Here is a 15,022-nt window from a genome sequence, read left to right as displayed (position 1 = left end):
CCCTAAAAACCCTACTTCATCAATACCTTATATCACTCCAAGAATCAAACTTTTTGGTGCAACAAATCAAAGGAAGTTAGAAGAGTTTGAATTTCAGGTAAATAATCACTTTCAATCACTACATTATTCACATTATCAATCATTTTCTGTGCAGAAATGTAACGTAGCTTTCGTAGATGGATTTACGGAACGTGTTGAGGAAGAACACTTCCGTAGATGGATCTACGGAATAGTCCCTGCACGTTTTTTTTTTAGCATTTTGTAATTCTGTGTGATTTTTGGCAAAATAGGTATGGTGCACCCAGATAATATTTCAAGTAAATTAGCTTCTTTAGTCGATGTTAGTACGAGTATCGATGGGGTGGTCGCAAATATGGTAGATGTCGGAGATGACTTTATTAGCAAGCACGACTTTGATGATCGTGAAAGCGTGCTAACATGGATTCGTTGGAAAGCAGTTAACCTTGGATTTGGTGTGGTAATCAGAAGATAAGATAATGGTACCGCAAGAAGAACTCCGTTTGTTACAATGTTGTGCGAAATAAGCGGGAAATATAATCCTCCTCTAAAGAAGTTTAAAAAAGACGACACGGGTACTAGAAAATGCGAGTGTCCATATAAAATCCGTTGTTATATGTTGGCTAGCAAGAAGTGGAGAAGCTCTGTTATTTGTGGTTTGCATAACCATGAATTGGCGCAAAATTACAAGGCCACCCTATAGCATGTCGGCTCAATTCGGTTGAGAAGGCATCTATTAAAGACATTGCTTTGAATTTTGTCCAACCGAAAAATATACTTGCCACATTGAAAAGGAAGAAACCCGACAACATATCAAACATAAGGCAAATGTATAATCAACGGTACCGCAATAATAAGGAGAGTAGGGGTGAAAGGAACGAGATGCAACAATTGTTGAAAATGTTGGATGATAACAAATACGTGTCGCGGTACAAAAATTGCAATGATGAGGTTACGGTCCGAGATATTTTTTGGACTCATCCGAATTCGATAAAGTTTTTCAAAACTTTCTCGACGGTGCTCCTTCTTGATTCTACATACAAGACCAACAAGTATTGACTTCCATTATTTGAGATGGTCGGTGTAACATCTACCAAGAAGACTTTTGCCATTGGGTTTGCTTTTTTGGAGTGTGAAAAAGAAGATAATTTTAGGTGGGCATTGGAGGTGTGTCGTTCACTTTTGAAGAAACAAGTCGAGATGCCTAAGGTGATTGTTACGGACCGCGACCCCACTTTGATGAATACGGTCACAACGGTATTTCCTTCTTCCAATGCATTACTTTGTCGATATCACATATCATGTAATGTGAGAGGTAAGGTTAAAGTCGCTGTGGGACGAAACAAGTAGCAACCGAAGGTGGGAGACCGGTGAAGCCCGGAGTGATTGTTGACCAAATAATGGATGCATGAGCTTGTATTGCAAATTCTTCGACAAAAGAATTGTACGCTGATACTGTATTGCAATTTCGGAAAATATGTGAAAAATATCCCAATTTATTGAAATACGTTGAAGGGTTGAAGTGAAATGGGACATCGATTGCATTTAAATGATGCATGGGTTAGATGAAATTGTTTTAACCATTGTAATTTCTTATATCTATTAGCTTTCTTAATTTTCTGTTTGAAATTTTGTTGTAATATCTATTAATCAATGAATCAATGCATGGGTCTTTTATGGTTTAAAATGCTTCTGTTGTTGTCTGCTTCCGTAGATGGGTCCACGGAATGTTTCCGTAGGTGCATCTATGAAATAAAGTAAACGTAAATAAAAAAAGGATGCTTCCGGAGATCCATCTACGAAAACTAGAAGGCAAATGAGTCAATTCGGTGGTGCGCCTAAATGCTATGGGGTGGGGTGAGAAATTTTCTTAAAGAAATTGTGTGATCGTTGTAGAAACATTTATCCTAAAAATATTTTAAAGCACAATTAAATAAAAAATTAATCATTTTAAATATAGTTCACAAACCTAAAAAATATCATATAATAAAAAAAATTTAATCATTAATTTTCCCTATACTAGATCATATATGAAAAAATTAATATAAAATATAGATTCCCCTAACCTTTTAACATTTCTTTCTCACCACCATTATCCGGCCTATTGAATAGTCTAATCTGATTAAAAGATTAGTTATGATATCAAGTGGTTTTAACACTCTCCCAATTTTAATTGCGGAGAATCAAACTCTGATTTTCCCTACCAAATTCAACGTCAATTACCATTTTTTTTTGGTTTATCACTACTAGTTTAGTCCAGTTCGGAGGTCAGTTCTGGCATCAAGTAGTTTCGGCCTCTTCCCGATCGTAGTTGCGGGAAATAGAACTGTGATCCTCCCTACCAAGTTCAGCGCCAATCACCACCGAACCAACTAACGATTGGTGTCAAACACCATATTTAGTACTATTGATTTCTCATAAAACTATAACTCATTTTTTTATGTAGCATTGAATGCAAGTTATTTTTTTCTCATTTAAATTAAATACTTGTTGTCAAATTTATTTTATATGTTATAATTTATTTTATTTCTTAATTAAATTCTAATAATATTTAATTAGTTTAAAATTAGAAAAAAAATCATTTACCAAGCATCTTCGATATAGTGCGACATTCTAATCCTATATCTTTAATTTTTCACTATTTTAGCGGGACTTTAAAACCTCGACTATCTTATTCTTTAATGTGTTTGTATTGATGTATTTGTAAAAGACTCATAAGAAATGGTGTATGAAGTTCTTTAAAGAGAGGCGATGTAGTATATCGCCCTTGCTAGCTTCATAGTTGCCCATTTTTTAAATGAGCATTTGTCATTTAGTTATGGCACTCATTTCTATATCACTTTTCTTTTAAGAAAACTAGTAACAAACCCGTGCGTTCGCACGGGTTCTGGTACGGGACGCGCATTTGTTTCAAATGTATATTTTTTATTAGAAAAATATTTTGTACATGTGAAAAATAATAATTAAATGTATAGAAAAACATTTTGTACATGTGAAAATAATAATTAAATGTATAGAAAAATATATGGTATCCGTGAAAAATAATAATTGAATGTATAGAAAAATGTCTTATATCTGTGAAAAAAATAATATTGAATGCATAGAAAAAATTTCGGTATCTGTGAAAAAATAATAATTGATTGTTTAAAAAAATGTCTGGTACCCGTAAAAAAATAATAATTGAATGTTTAAAAAAAATGTGGTACCCGTGAAAAAATAATAACTGAATGTATAAAAAAAATGTCTGGTACCCGTGAAAATAATAATAATTGAATTTTTAGAAAAATGTATGGTATTGAATTTTTAGAAAAATGTATGGTACCCGTGAAAAAATAATAATTATACACATAGAAAATGTTCGGTACCCGTGAAAAAATAATAATTGAATATTTAGAAAAATGTCGGGTACCCGTGAAAAAATAATAATCTAAATATATAGAAAAATGTTCGATACCCATAAAAAAATAATTAAATATATAGAAAACTGTCTAGTACCCGTGAAAAAAATAATAATTGAATGTATAGAAAAGAGTCTGGTACATGTGAACAAAATAATAATTGAATGCATATAAAACATTTCAGTACCTGTGAAAAAATAATAATTGATTGTTTAGAAAAATATTTGGTACCCGTAAAAAAATAATAATTGAATGTTTAAAAAAATGTCTGGTACCCATGAAAAAATAATAACTGAATGTATAGAAAAATGTCTGGTGCCCGTGAAAAAAATAATATTTGAATGTTTAGAAAAATGTCTAGTACCTATGAAAAAATAATAATTAAATATATAGAAAAATGTTCGGTACTCGTGAAAAAATAATAATTAAATGTTTAGAAAAATATCTGATACGCGTGAAAAAATAATAATCTAAATATATAGAAAAATGTACGATAACCTTACAAAAGAAATAGTTAAATGTATAAAAAAAACATCTAGTACCCATAAAACTGAAATAAATTGGATAACTGTTGAGTCCTATGTGCTAATGATTTTTATACAGATGTTTTTAAAAATCTAAAAAATAAAAAAATGAAATTTAAAAATAACTTTAGTAGGGGAAGAAAAAGTAGCCTTTTGAAATTTGGATTTTTTTTTTGAAAAGTAGCATGCATTGGAACATTGGGAAGTAGGAAGAGTTGCATGCATCTAATAGAAGTGTCAAAATTTTGAAAAGGCAAAAATTATTCTCTCTCCAACATGATTTTCGGTACACTCTCTTTCAATAAAAAAAATTATATAATAGTAAATTAATAGGATAAATGGACATTGAAAGGAGATCAAATAAGAATATGGAAAAAAATCTCTTTCCTCTCATAATAAATTAATGGGATAATAGCTCGTGTAATGATGTTATATAATATGTTAAATATGTAAAAAATATGGTGCAGAAAAGTTTTGTCTTCCCAAGAAATTTTGTGCAAAAAATCTAGTGTAAATCATGAAGTAGGTGAAGAAAATAGGAATGAACAATGGAGAAATGAAAAAAATAGTTAGTCATGATACATAATTTTTTCCATCTCTTTCTATAAAATGAACATACTTTTTGTAGTGTAATTATCTAAACACTTGGCATTGGTAAAAATATATCTATTTAAAATTTGAAAGCTAATTGTTTAAGTTTTTAAAAATAATTATTGTTAAGAAAAATATTTAAACACATACTTTGTAAAAAATAATCGTCACCATTTTTCATAAAAAATAACTATGGTTTAAAATATATAAAAAAAAAAGTCAGTAGTACAAGTGGCATAAGTTTTATTTTTATTTTCTTTAATTGTAAAAAAAATATAAAAATCTGAGAATTTTGCACGGATTTTAATATGATTATTCGTGCGTTCACATCGTACTGATGTGTTACCCGTGCGATCGAAATTCAAAATTATTTTACATCAATAATATATATTTTAACTTTCTATATATTATATCAGTGCGTTCACGCGGATTTTAATATGGTTACACGTGCATTTACACGTTACTGGTGTGTTACCCGTCCGTCCTCTCGAATGGCCACTGGTGTGATCTCATTAATATATATAAATAATAATAACTTTGTTAGAGGTAATTGAATATTTTTATATTATTTAACAGTATATATACTAATTAAATTATATTCTAGTATAATATATTAATTATAGGTAAAGTATATATTATTTTCAATTAAAAAAATATGCTTAGTATAATAGTAGTTTAGTCCCTAGTAGTTTAATCTAAGAGATGCTGCTTCACCAATATCAAAATATAGCATACACTCCAAGTCTCTTTACTTTTGAATTACACTCCAAGTGCAAAGAAATAAATATAAGAGAGAATAGGACAAAGTGTTGCATTATCAGAACAGATAAAAGTAACTTCCATCCAAGCTCCTTCAACTTTTTATTATTGGAAATTTGTATCATGGCACACATGGCAACATCAGCAGCACTACCCTGTTGCATTTTACAAATCAGAAATCCATAGAGAAAGATCTGTATGTATGAATGAATGCGATATTGTGACGTTAAATACAATTAAACCATGATATTTTATTTAAAACACTATTTTCACTATCACCTTGATAGAAACTTTAGAATATGATGATGCATTTATAAGTGAGTTTTGAAAACGTTATTTCACTATTCCTTGTTCTCTATGTTAGATTAACCTTAATGTGATTCTCAAGTGTTATCCGAAAGAATTACGAACCTGCACTGGAGTATTAATAGCAGCACGCTCAATGTGACTTTTCAGATAGGTATTAGCTTGGGCCATCAAAGAGAATTTCCGGGCTCGCCCTAGCAATGTGTAGACACAATGAAACTTACGAGCTTCTTGTTTACGTTCCTCTTGCCATTGCAAAACTTCTTTTCTGTCATTGTACCAAAGGTCAACTGTTTTCTTAGCTTCTTTCACAGAAACCTAAAAGAAAGAAAAAAAACATGTGAATTTTTCTCGACAATGAAATAATAAATCATGGACACTCGTCAGCATAATAAATCTCTCATAATACGTAATAGAACTCAGTGTACCCTCCAATCCTTAGATAGCCCCACTGGAGTTTTCCCATATGCAATTGAGAAGTTAAGCATTTTAGCTTTTCTTCTTTCAGAACCAAACGCATCCTAAAATGGAAGGGGGAAAACACAAATAGAGTCATGAACAAATTATGAAAAAGGTGTTTGCAATGCTAAACCAACAAATCATGCTTCTATACCTTTAATAGAGGAACTGGGGGCTTATCTTCACCAGGCTGAGGATCCCACTCGAGAAGCACTTCCTTTTTCCCAACTGCTACACGAATATATGGATACATATTCATAGCAGTCTTTGAATGGAAATCTCCACCGGCTTTAAAAGCATCCATCATGCTCTTACAGTTGGCAAGATGTGCGAGAATCCTAAGTTCCAGGTGCAACAATACATAACATTGTTAACCGATTAAAAGTTCTAGAGAATATTCCAAATAGATACAAAATATGAACTACTAACCTGTCCATAATCAGCAACTATAAGAGAATTCCCTGGTGCAGCGATGAATGCTTGACGGATTTTGTATCGGTATTTTTCCAAAGCAGGTTGATTTTAATTCATGCACATAGATAAAGGTCAATGATCAAATGAATAGTGCTTTAAGAAATTTCAGGTTCACAACTACCACCATTAAAAGGAAATATCCTAATAGAGAAAATTTCTTATAAATCAAACAAATTAGAATACCTGCAGATTTGGCCTTCTAGCTGACAAGCGTCATGTCTCTGTGTTGATATTTAAGGAGCAATGAACACGGTTATCCTTTCCTGATATATTATGTCCCTGACATAAAGAAACTATGAAGCTGACATAGAGCATGGTATAAAGAACTTCAAAGTTAAAAAAAAGAAGCAATGGCATGGCAAGCTTCTTTCCCTTCTTTCTCTGTTGGAAAAGCAGCAAAGGCTGTTCCATATGCAGAATTATCATCTTTTGGAACCTCAATATGATTCTGAGAAGGATTTCCATGCTTGTCGTTAAGATCCAAGTTACAAACCTCATCGGTAAAATCAAAATTAGAAAAAATGTTTCCAGCCAGTTGAAAAGAGACAAAAGGATATAGAATTTAAAATTTTAATAATCAGCCGTAGAAAACACTCCAAACCGATAGCAAAAACCAGAAAATACAAAACAGCAACAACCATACTCAAGCCACTAAACCACACTCAAGCCAAAATACCATTCAACCACTTACTATGCATATTCGTACATGAAAAAAACAAACCATATCAGAACTGCAGCCCTGCATAAAGCTCAACCGAAACGAATAACAAACTGGTTCCCATAAAAACCGAGCTAGCTCATACTTGCAAAATGCCATGACGGTTTATCATTGATATACAATATGCAGGATAAACCGATATGTTAATTAGAACTACATACACTGTACAGAGTCAACTCCCTTTGGCCTCCTTCTTCCTTTGTTTCCTTCAATATCGAACACTCTGTTTTTCTTCAAATCATTAATCAAACCTGCATGAGTGAAACCAAATTGCCATCAATGACTCACCCATAACACCTCAATATCCTACTTGAAACCCAATCCAGAATTCAATCAACCATATTTACATTCAGATCAATATTCAAAATAGTTTACATTATCATTCAAGCCATACAATAACTCTGCATTAGTTCAGAAGATAAGAGAGAAAAATTAAGAGTCTACGCACCTTCACCTTGTTATAACAGGTTACATCACCGACTCGAACCGCCACTTCCCACAAAATTCTGCTAACCATTCCGCATAACTACCACAAAAAGTTCCTGCAGAAAACAAAACCAAAAAGAAACCAAAAGCCGGTTCAGCGAAACTAAAGAGTCTTTGTACCAAGATTCATAACCCAACAATCTAACAATGAATATTATAGAACAACAAAACATTGGTTGGAACTTTAAACATACCATATTGAAAAAGAACTTGCGACCGAGATCTCTGAAACCCTAATCCCATGGAAGGTCGGATCTGGAAAAAAAGTTATGTTAATGAGAATTGACAATGGATAAGGAAGAGAGATCAAGAATCCGACCACCACCACACTCGTTGCCGGAAACCCGTTTCCACCACCACCAAACTAATCGCCGGTAACCCGTAGAAAGATGGATGAAGATGGAAGCTGGCGCAGATTTCAAATCGCCCGTGAGTTGGAGAAAGAGGAAAAAGATTGAGGTAGATAGAAAGAGAGTAACAAAACCTAATGAAAAAACTTTGAGAAAGACTTTGAGTATGGCAGAGGTTATAATTGTGTTTACCAAGAAACCTAGCAATATAAAATGATTATTATTATATTCAAAAATTTTGAAAAGGTTTTCTTTGGCTTTGGCTTGTTTTGAAATCAGACTCGGTGGTATAGAAAAGGAGAGCAAGTAAGGTGTCCATGTGGCAGCTTGGGAAAGCAAAGGGGCAGAAACGTACTTTCCAGATCAGTTAACTTTTTTATATTGTAGATGTGGAGGTGATTTATCCATATTGTTATACCCCAAAATTTGCCCGCATCTTTTTTCAAGAAAACTCCAATCTAAAAATTAAGAGTCTCATATAATCATGGATTTTTATTTCAATAAATATCCTGACATGTGAAATACTTAGTTTTTAGAATTTTTCTTATACAGTATTTTGGCTTGCAGTTGAATTTATTCTTACGCAAACGCCAAATACTGTTTATTACTTCACACATGCTATTTATTTATTTACAGATAAATAGTACTGACACAATTGGTACAGAGTTAAATCTTTTGCAGGCGCAGAATCAGGAAACTCAGACTGTACTGGTAACAAATAGATTATTATTATCTTTTGTTTCCCATTAATTTTTGTACTATATTCCATTATTTTCAAAAATCTTTTCAAAATCTCTTTTTCAAAAAATCAAATCCTAACTTTATTCTATACATCTCTCTTTTTCCCAACACTATCATACACTTTCTTTCAAATCTTACTTCCACTCAAATTTTCCTTTTGTACGGAATCACTTCATTCCCCAACGTCTCTATCCTTCTTTCCATTCTATAAATACCTCTCATTTTCCATAAAAATCTCACATCAAATTCTAACTCATCTCTCAAATTTCTACTTCATATCCATCCTTTCTTCTTCCCCGACAAAATGGCGAAGTGGTGGGAAACGTGTTTTCTTATGGTCATCACCATTGCTACGGTGATCATGTCTTTTTTCTGTCTACATAGCCCGGAACACTGTGGACCTGGGATGCTTGCACTCCCAATCATCTACATGTTATTATTTGTAGCATGGGTTATTAATCGTCATTCTTAAAATTTGTCGTATTTCTTATCTCTTAAATGTACCGTTTATTCGTCGTACTGTTCAATATAGTATGTAATATTTGTACTGTCAGTATTAAATGTTGTACTATTTGTCATAATGTTGCTTAATTATTCAGATAATATTTTGTGTGTTTTCTGCCAGTCAAATATTCATTTTTCTGTGCATTAAATGATTTTCAGGGTTATTATCGGTAATTTTGCTCGCGTACAGTAAATATTAGTTATTTATTATGTCTATGTTTTTAACAAGTCATGTAAATAAACTTTAATTTTTTACATAAAACAAAAAACAACAAAAAGAAAATTAACTTTGACTGTTGATTTTTCACTCTAACTGCTACATTAATACCGGAACAGTCAGTTGACAGTCAAACTGCTGGCAGTACAATTCTCAGTGTTTTGTACCATCAATCAAATCAATCTTTTACAATTCAAAATTCCAAGATTTTTGTCCTAGAAGTCTTCTGAATATCACATGATTAGCAGAGACTCAACACTGCACAAAAATCAAGTACGCTTAACTGTCTCCTACACAAACAGTCCCTGACTAGGGTTTTCTTGTTTTTACAGGAGAAACAAGTTTTTGAGACCTCAAATGGATTTCATGGACATCCATATATCTCAAAGTACCATCACAAAAATTTTCAGACTTCAATTCGCTCAGACGCACCGTCAGCAGCTCAAACAGTCAACAGACGACCCGTTTGACCAAAAAAGTCAACAGACAGTCAAAAATGAAATTTTTTGTCAACATCCATATTTTGTCAAAAGATTCATCATTTGATCATTGGATGATCATAATTCATCAAGGAAAGATCAAAAATCAACAAAACCCTAAGATTCAAAATTAGGGTTTTCTCCTAAAAAGTCAACTGAACTTTGACTGGCCATAACTCTCTCATCCTTCATCCAAAAAATTCAAACCAAAGTTCATTTTGAAGGAAATTCAATTATCTTTCAAATTCAATTGATCCCATGGTCATTACATTCACCATTTGAAAAATATGAACAAAGACATTACAGGTCATTTTCAAAGTCAACAAAAAGACACTTTTTTCAAAAGGACACACAAGGAGAATCAAAAATCATTTTGACATGAGACCAAAGACATTGGTTAGAGGACTCTTTGAGGTTTTCAAAAAGTGAAAGATCTCCTTCATATGACAAAAATTGAGGGATTTACACCTTGTTGAAGTTGGCTAAATTTTGGGAAAATGCATAAAACCAACATTGCTCAAAAATGTATTTTTTCCAAATGGGGCCAAGTTTTCATGGTTCAAACATGTTTGCCATGATATTATGGGCCTCCCACGACAAAGACAAAGCCCGCACCATTTTTATCCATTTTTGGCTTAATTTTATCTTATTTTAAGATTAAATGAAAAAAGAAAATGGAAGGATAATGGATAACTTAGTTTCTAAGCATGAGTCATCCAAGAATCTTCAATTTTCTGCAGAAGATTGAGGTACAAGGCAAGAGCATTGAAGAGAAGCAAGACTTGGTCAACAATTCAAAGGTTTTAATATAAAAAAAATCAAGAATTCAACAAAGGCAACTAAAGGCTTCTTGGCTTCAATTCTAAGCACAACATAGCCTATATAAAGGCTATAACACTTCACAAACAAAAAGAGCACGAAATCAGAGCCAAACTTCTGCTTGTAACACACTTGTAATCTCTTAAATTTTTCAAAGAAATTTCAAATTCGAATTTTGAATTCAAGTCAGTTTCCATACAAACTAAACATTCAAATACCTTCCTCAAGCATCACTGAACATATTCCAATCATTTCCAAGCCTTGAAACTCACTGAACTAAGCACTACAGGTCACGATTTGTTCGAACTAAAATCGACTTGTATCTCATAATCCATGCATGTTTGACAAGATGTAGACATATATTTGAACTTAGTTTGATGTCCTGATCGTTTCTGGACATTTAATTAAGGTTTGGTTGAGTAATCACGAAGTAACCATTTTAGGGTTCATAATCTCAAAATTAGGGCTTTCTGAAATAGGCAAAATTACAGGTTCTAAGTGGTACAATTGAATTCGTATGGACTAGACGAATCAAACGGGCATGTCGCGCCAAATTTATATTCATGTTTGACCCTATTCGCTATTTTGCAGGTTTAGGAGGTATCTATTACAGCGCTTTTATCACAAAAACATTATTAAAGGTGCTGGCTGGAGGTTGAAGACGATGAGGTGTCTCCACCTCATTGGATAGAACGTGCGCGCGTTTTTTTTAAAATAACCTCTGATTCTGTGCTTTGCAGTCTATGCTTTTGCCATACGCCTCACTTTAATCACCTTCTGATCCACTTGCCAGCTCATCCTACGTCCCTGACACGCCAGTCCATACCATGGACTCTCCAATCAACCACATCTGATTACTATCCTTTTATTTTCTATTTTTATTTTAATTTCTTTGTTAAATTAATTAAAAATAGTTTTAAATATCCAAAAAATACACAAAAAATATTTCTAAGTTGCTAAAATAATATATTATTTTCTGATATAAAAATATTTTATTTTTCTTCATAATTTAAATATTTTGCATAATTAATTAGTATATATTTATATATTTGCTTTTTAATTATTTCAACCAATCAAAAAATCATAAAAAAAAAATTGTTCTTTATATTAAATATTGTTTATATATTATAAACTAATTTTTTACATATTTTGAATAATTTTCTCTTCAAATTTTAATTATTTGTATAATTATGTATTAATTAACTTAATAAATTTCAAATCAATTTCAAAAATTCCAAAAAAATTATTTTTGTTTTAAAATTAATTAAAAAGCATTTTGAACATATTTTGAACTTAAATTTTAGGTTTAAATTTTGTTTCCATCTTTTTCTCATTTTTATTTAATTAATCATGCATTAATTATAATTAAAATAAATCATAAAAAATCCAAAAAAAACATGTCTTTATTTTCTTGCAATTTAAATTCCTAGATAAATGTATAGGTTGCCAAACTCATGTAAATAGGCATAGTTTACATTTCCTGCACAATCGATGTAATAGCGTAGACTTATTTTCCGCATTTTACATTTCCGCATTTTAAATTCCAGCACATATAAACTGCGTGTATGTCAAAGATAAAATTGAACCGTTAGATCACTAACTCCAAAAGATAAAATATCTGAATTCAAACACAATCACACTTGCACCTCCTAAGGTAATCCCTTCTCATTCTTTTCAAAATCAAAGTCAAAATTCTACTGTTTCGAGTACAAAGTCGAACCTTTTGTTTGTATCCGGTGAAAGGATAGATTTTTAAAGGAAATAGGATAAAGACCTTACAACTCAGGGTAGACCTCCTAATTTGCTTGCTCAAATCAAAACAAACAAAATTCTCATACACTGTTGTTTTTCAAAATAAAACTTTCCAAAAAGACAATACTTTGTATATATCCAAACAAGGATCATTACGAAGTTAACGTTCTTTTCTTTCAAAAAAACATCTTTTGAAAGATAAAAAACACTTTGTATACATCCGCACAAGGATCATTACAAATTCAATTTACAAAGGTATTTGAAACCACATATGAGCATTTTAAAGCAATTGAAAAGTGATCGAAAACAAGTGAGCTAAGCAAACTTAAGAGCCCATGGATAACCATGGATACAAAGGGTGCTAACACCTTCCCTTTGTATAACCTACCCCTTTACCCAGAATTTCTTAAAGGTCTTTTTTCTGTTTCTTTTATAAACCTTTCCTTAATTGGATAAAATAAAAGGTCGGTGGCGACTCTCTGAATTTTCAAAAATGCGAAAGCAGAAACAATAAAAAGAGTCAGTTCACGTATCTCTCCGCGAGAGGTATGGCCGAAAACGGAGGTCCACACATATCCATAATGGTACAAGAAAGTAAGTCAAAAAGGGGAAACCATATTTCCCCGAATAAGAGGGGAGTTGATCATCCACGTCTCATGCTCTTGAGAGTGGATATTACTTTCTTGTGTCCTGAGTTACAGGCCTAAGGCTTTCCTATAAATATCTCAATCCTAATATTTAGGGGACATTCAATTTCATTGGTAAACATCAATATACATAGCTTATCACCTCCTTTCGCGAGCTTGTGTTAACACTACAATCCTAAAAACCTCCAACAGACCTACAACAAACACAATGGGTTGTCACTTATTATACTTTTAGCAAGTACAATTGGCGCCCACAGTGTACCCCCTAATAAAACTGACTTGAAAGTCCTTGGGGTTTATGCTTTTATGCTTTCAATATGAGTTTGCTTGGATGAATGCCTAAGTTGATCTTAATGTTTGCATAATTGCTGGGTGTGAGTTGTTTCCCTCATTCTTTCTTTTTTCTTCCCCATTTGAAGATGTGTGATAGGTGTGATTCATGATTGAGTTTGTATTGTCTTAGAATTTTGACATATTTTTTGTATTTAGGATTTGTTTCATTTTCATGTTGTCGTTATAGTATAGTGGTAAGCGTTGCTTTGTTTGTGCTTTTTCTTTTGAACCATTTATTTGTCTTTGTTTTCAAAACTCGTTGATTCACGATTTCTTGAATGTTGTTTTTTGTTTATTTAGGTTGGATAGACTTTTGTTTGAGGAAAAACAATGTTGTAAATATGGGAGAGTTGATAAGTGTCAAAATGTTGTTATTTTGAGTAAATATTTTGTGGCACTTATTCGCTTTGTTCTTTTGGTTTTTTATGAAAAAACCCCGACTTTAATGTAAATAATAGGTAATAGTTATTCGTTCAAATATTGTATCGGTTGATTGTTGTATCTCATTTTTGTAGGATTCATTGCATTATTGAAGCATGGAACATCAAAGGGAAAATAAAGCTTCAAAATGTTATTTTTGGAAGAAAATAAAGTGTTCCAAGTCGAGCTTAGCGAGCCAAAGCGCGCTTAGAGGGGCTCAGGCAGAGGCTAGCATGCTAAGCGCCCTTTTTCTATGCTTAGCTCGATTTATGTCAATTTAATGTATAATAAGTGGATCTATGCGAAGCGAGCTTTGATTGGGCTTAGCACGGTCTGCAGTTTCTATTTTGTATAAGTACCATTCTTTCATATTTTTAGGTAAGGTTTTGGGGATTTTTTGCTCCTAGCTCCATCACAAACATTCTTTAGTAGAGAGGCTTAGAAAATAACATTGGAGGTTGTATCTTGAAAATTCAAAGGTGGATTCGTAAAAATCGTGTTGACACCGCGAGAGTTGTTGGTTCATTTCTCTCTCTTATCTTTGTATTCTCCATTGTTGGGGTTTGTATGTAAGTTTATTATGATTTTATGTATATGTATTGGTCATGGCATTGTATAATATATATTTTACAAATCTTTATCGATGTTGTTCTTGTTCACTTGCTTTATGTTTGGATTTGATTTTCTATAGACATATACTCTTCAAATCTGGATCTAGGATGAACAACTATTAGGTTCTAAACTCAAGACATAGATTTAAATTTAATGTTCACATTGGATATTGATTCTTAATGCTCATTGTTGTTTAATGGGTTGAGACATCGTCGATTAAGTAATAAGGTAGAATTCTCATTGGTGTTGCAGCGTGAGCACTAATGTGAGGGGTACGTGATGATGTTGATGACTATGTTATGTTGCTTACAATTGATCGATAGATTTAAGTCTTGGACAGGTAGATGAAATCAAAGGCTTGATAAGTTCTCTATTCTCTCAAAGATGCATTTATTTTCTTGTTCATAATTTTACT

The 15,022-nt window shown here is 32.3% G+C and overlaps 1 protein-coding gene and 1 long non-coding RNA gene across 2 annotated transcripts; both read right to left on the bottom strand.

The window, feature by feature from the left end:
* Nucleotides 1-5,250: 5,250 nt before the first annotated feature.
* On the bottom strand, nt 5,251-6,492 carry LOC131598131 (DNA polymerase I A, chloroplastic/mitochondrial-like). Its single transcript, XM_058870763.1, has 5 exons — nt 6,485-6,492; nt 6,210-6,393; nt 6,025-6,117; nt 5,702-5,914; nt 5,251-5,445 (listed from the first exon to the last, which is right to left on the bottom strand). The coding sequence occupies exons 1-5, from the start codon at nt 6,490-6,492 to the stop codon at nt 5,251-5,253; spliced, it is 693 nt and encodes a 230-aa protein (XP_058726746.1).
* Nucleotides 6,493-7,347: 855 nt separating this feature from the next.
* Nucleotides 7,348-7,982, bottom strand: LOC131624833 (uncharacterized). Its single transcript, XR_009290669.1, has 3 exons — nt 7,928-7,982; nt 7,696-7,789; nt 7,348-7,498 (listed from the first exon to the last, which is right to left on the bottom strand). It is a non-coding gene; the product is annotated as an uncharacterized LOC131624833 (long non-coding RNA).
* Nucleotides 7,983-15,022: the final 7,040 nt, after the last annotated feature.

This window comes from Vicia villosa, linkage group LG1 (assembly GCF_029867415.1).
Source record: "Vicia villosa cultivar HV-30 ecotype Madison, WI linkage group LG1, Vvil1.0, whole genome shotgun sequence".
Taxonomy (NCBI): domain Eukaryota; kingdom Viridiplantae; phylum Streptophyta; class Magnoliopsida; order Fabales; family Fabaceae; genus Vicia; species Vicia villosa.
This window is presented reverse-complemented; position numbering and strand designations above follow the sequence as displayed.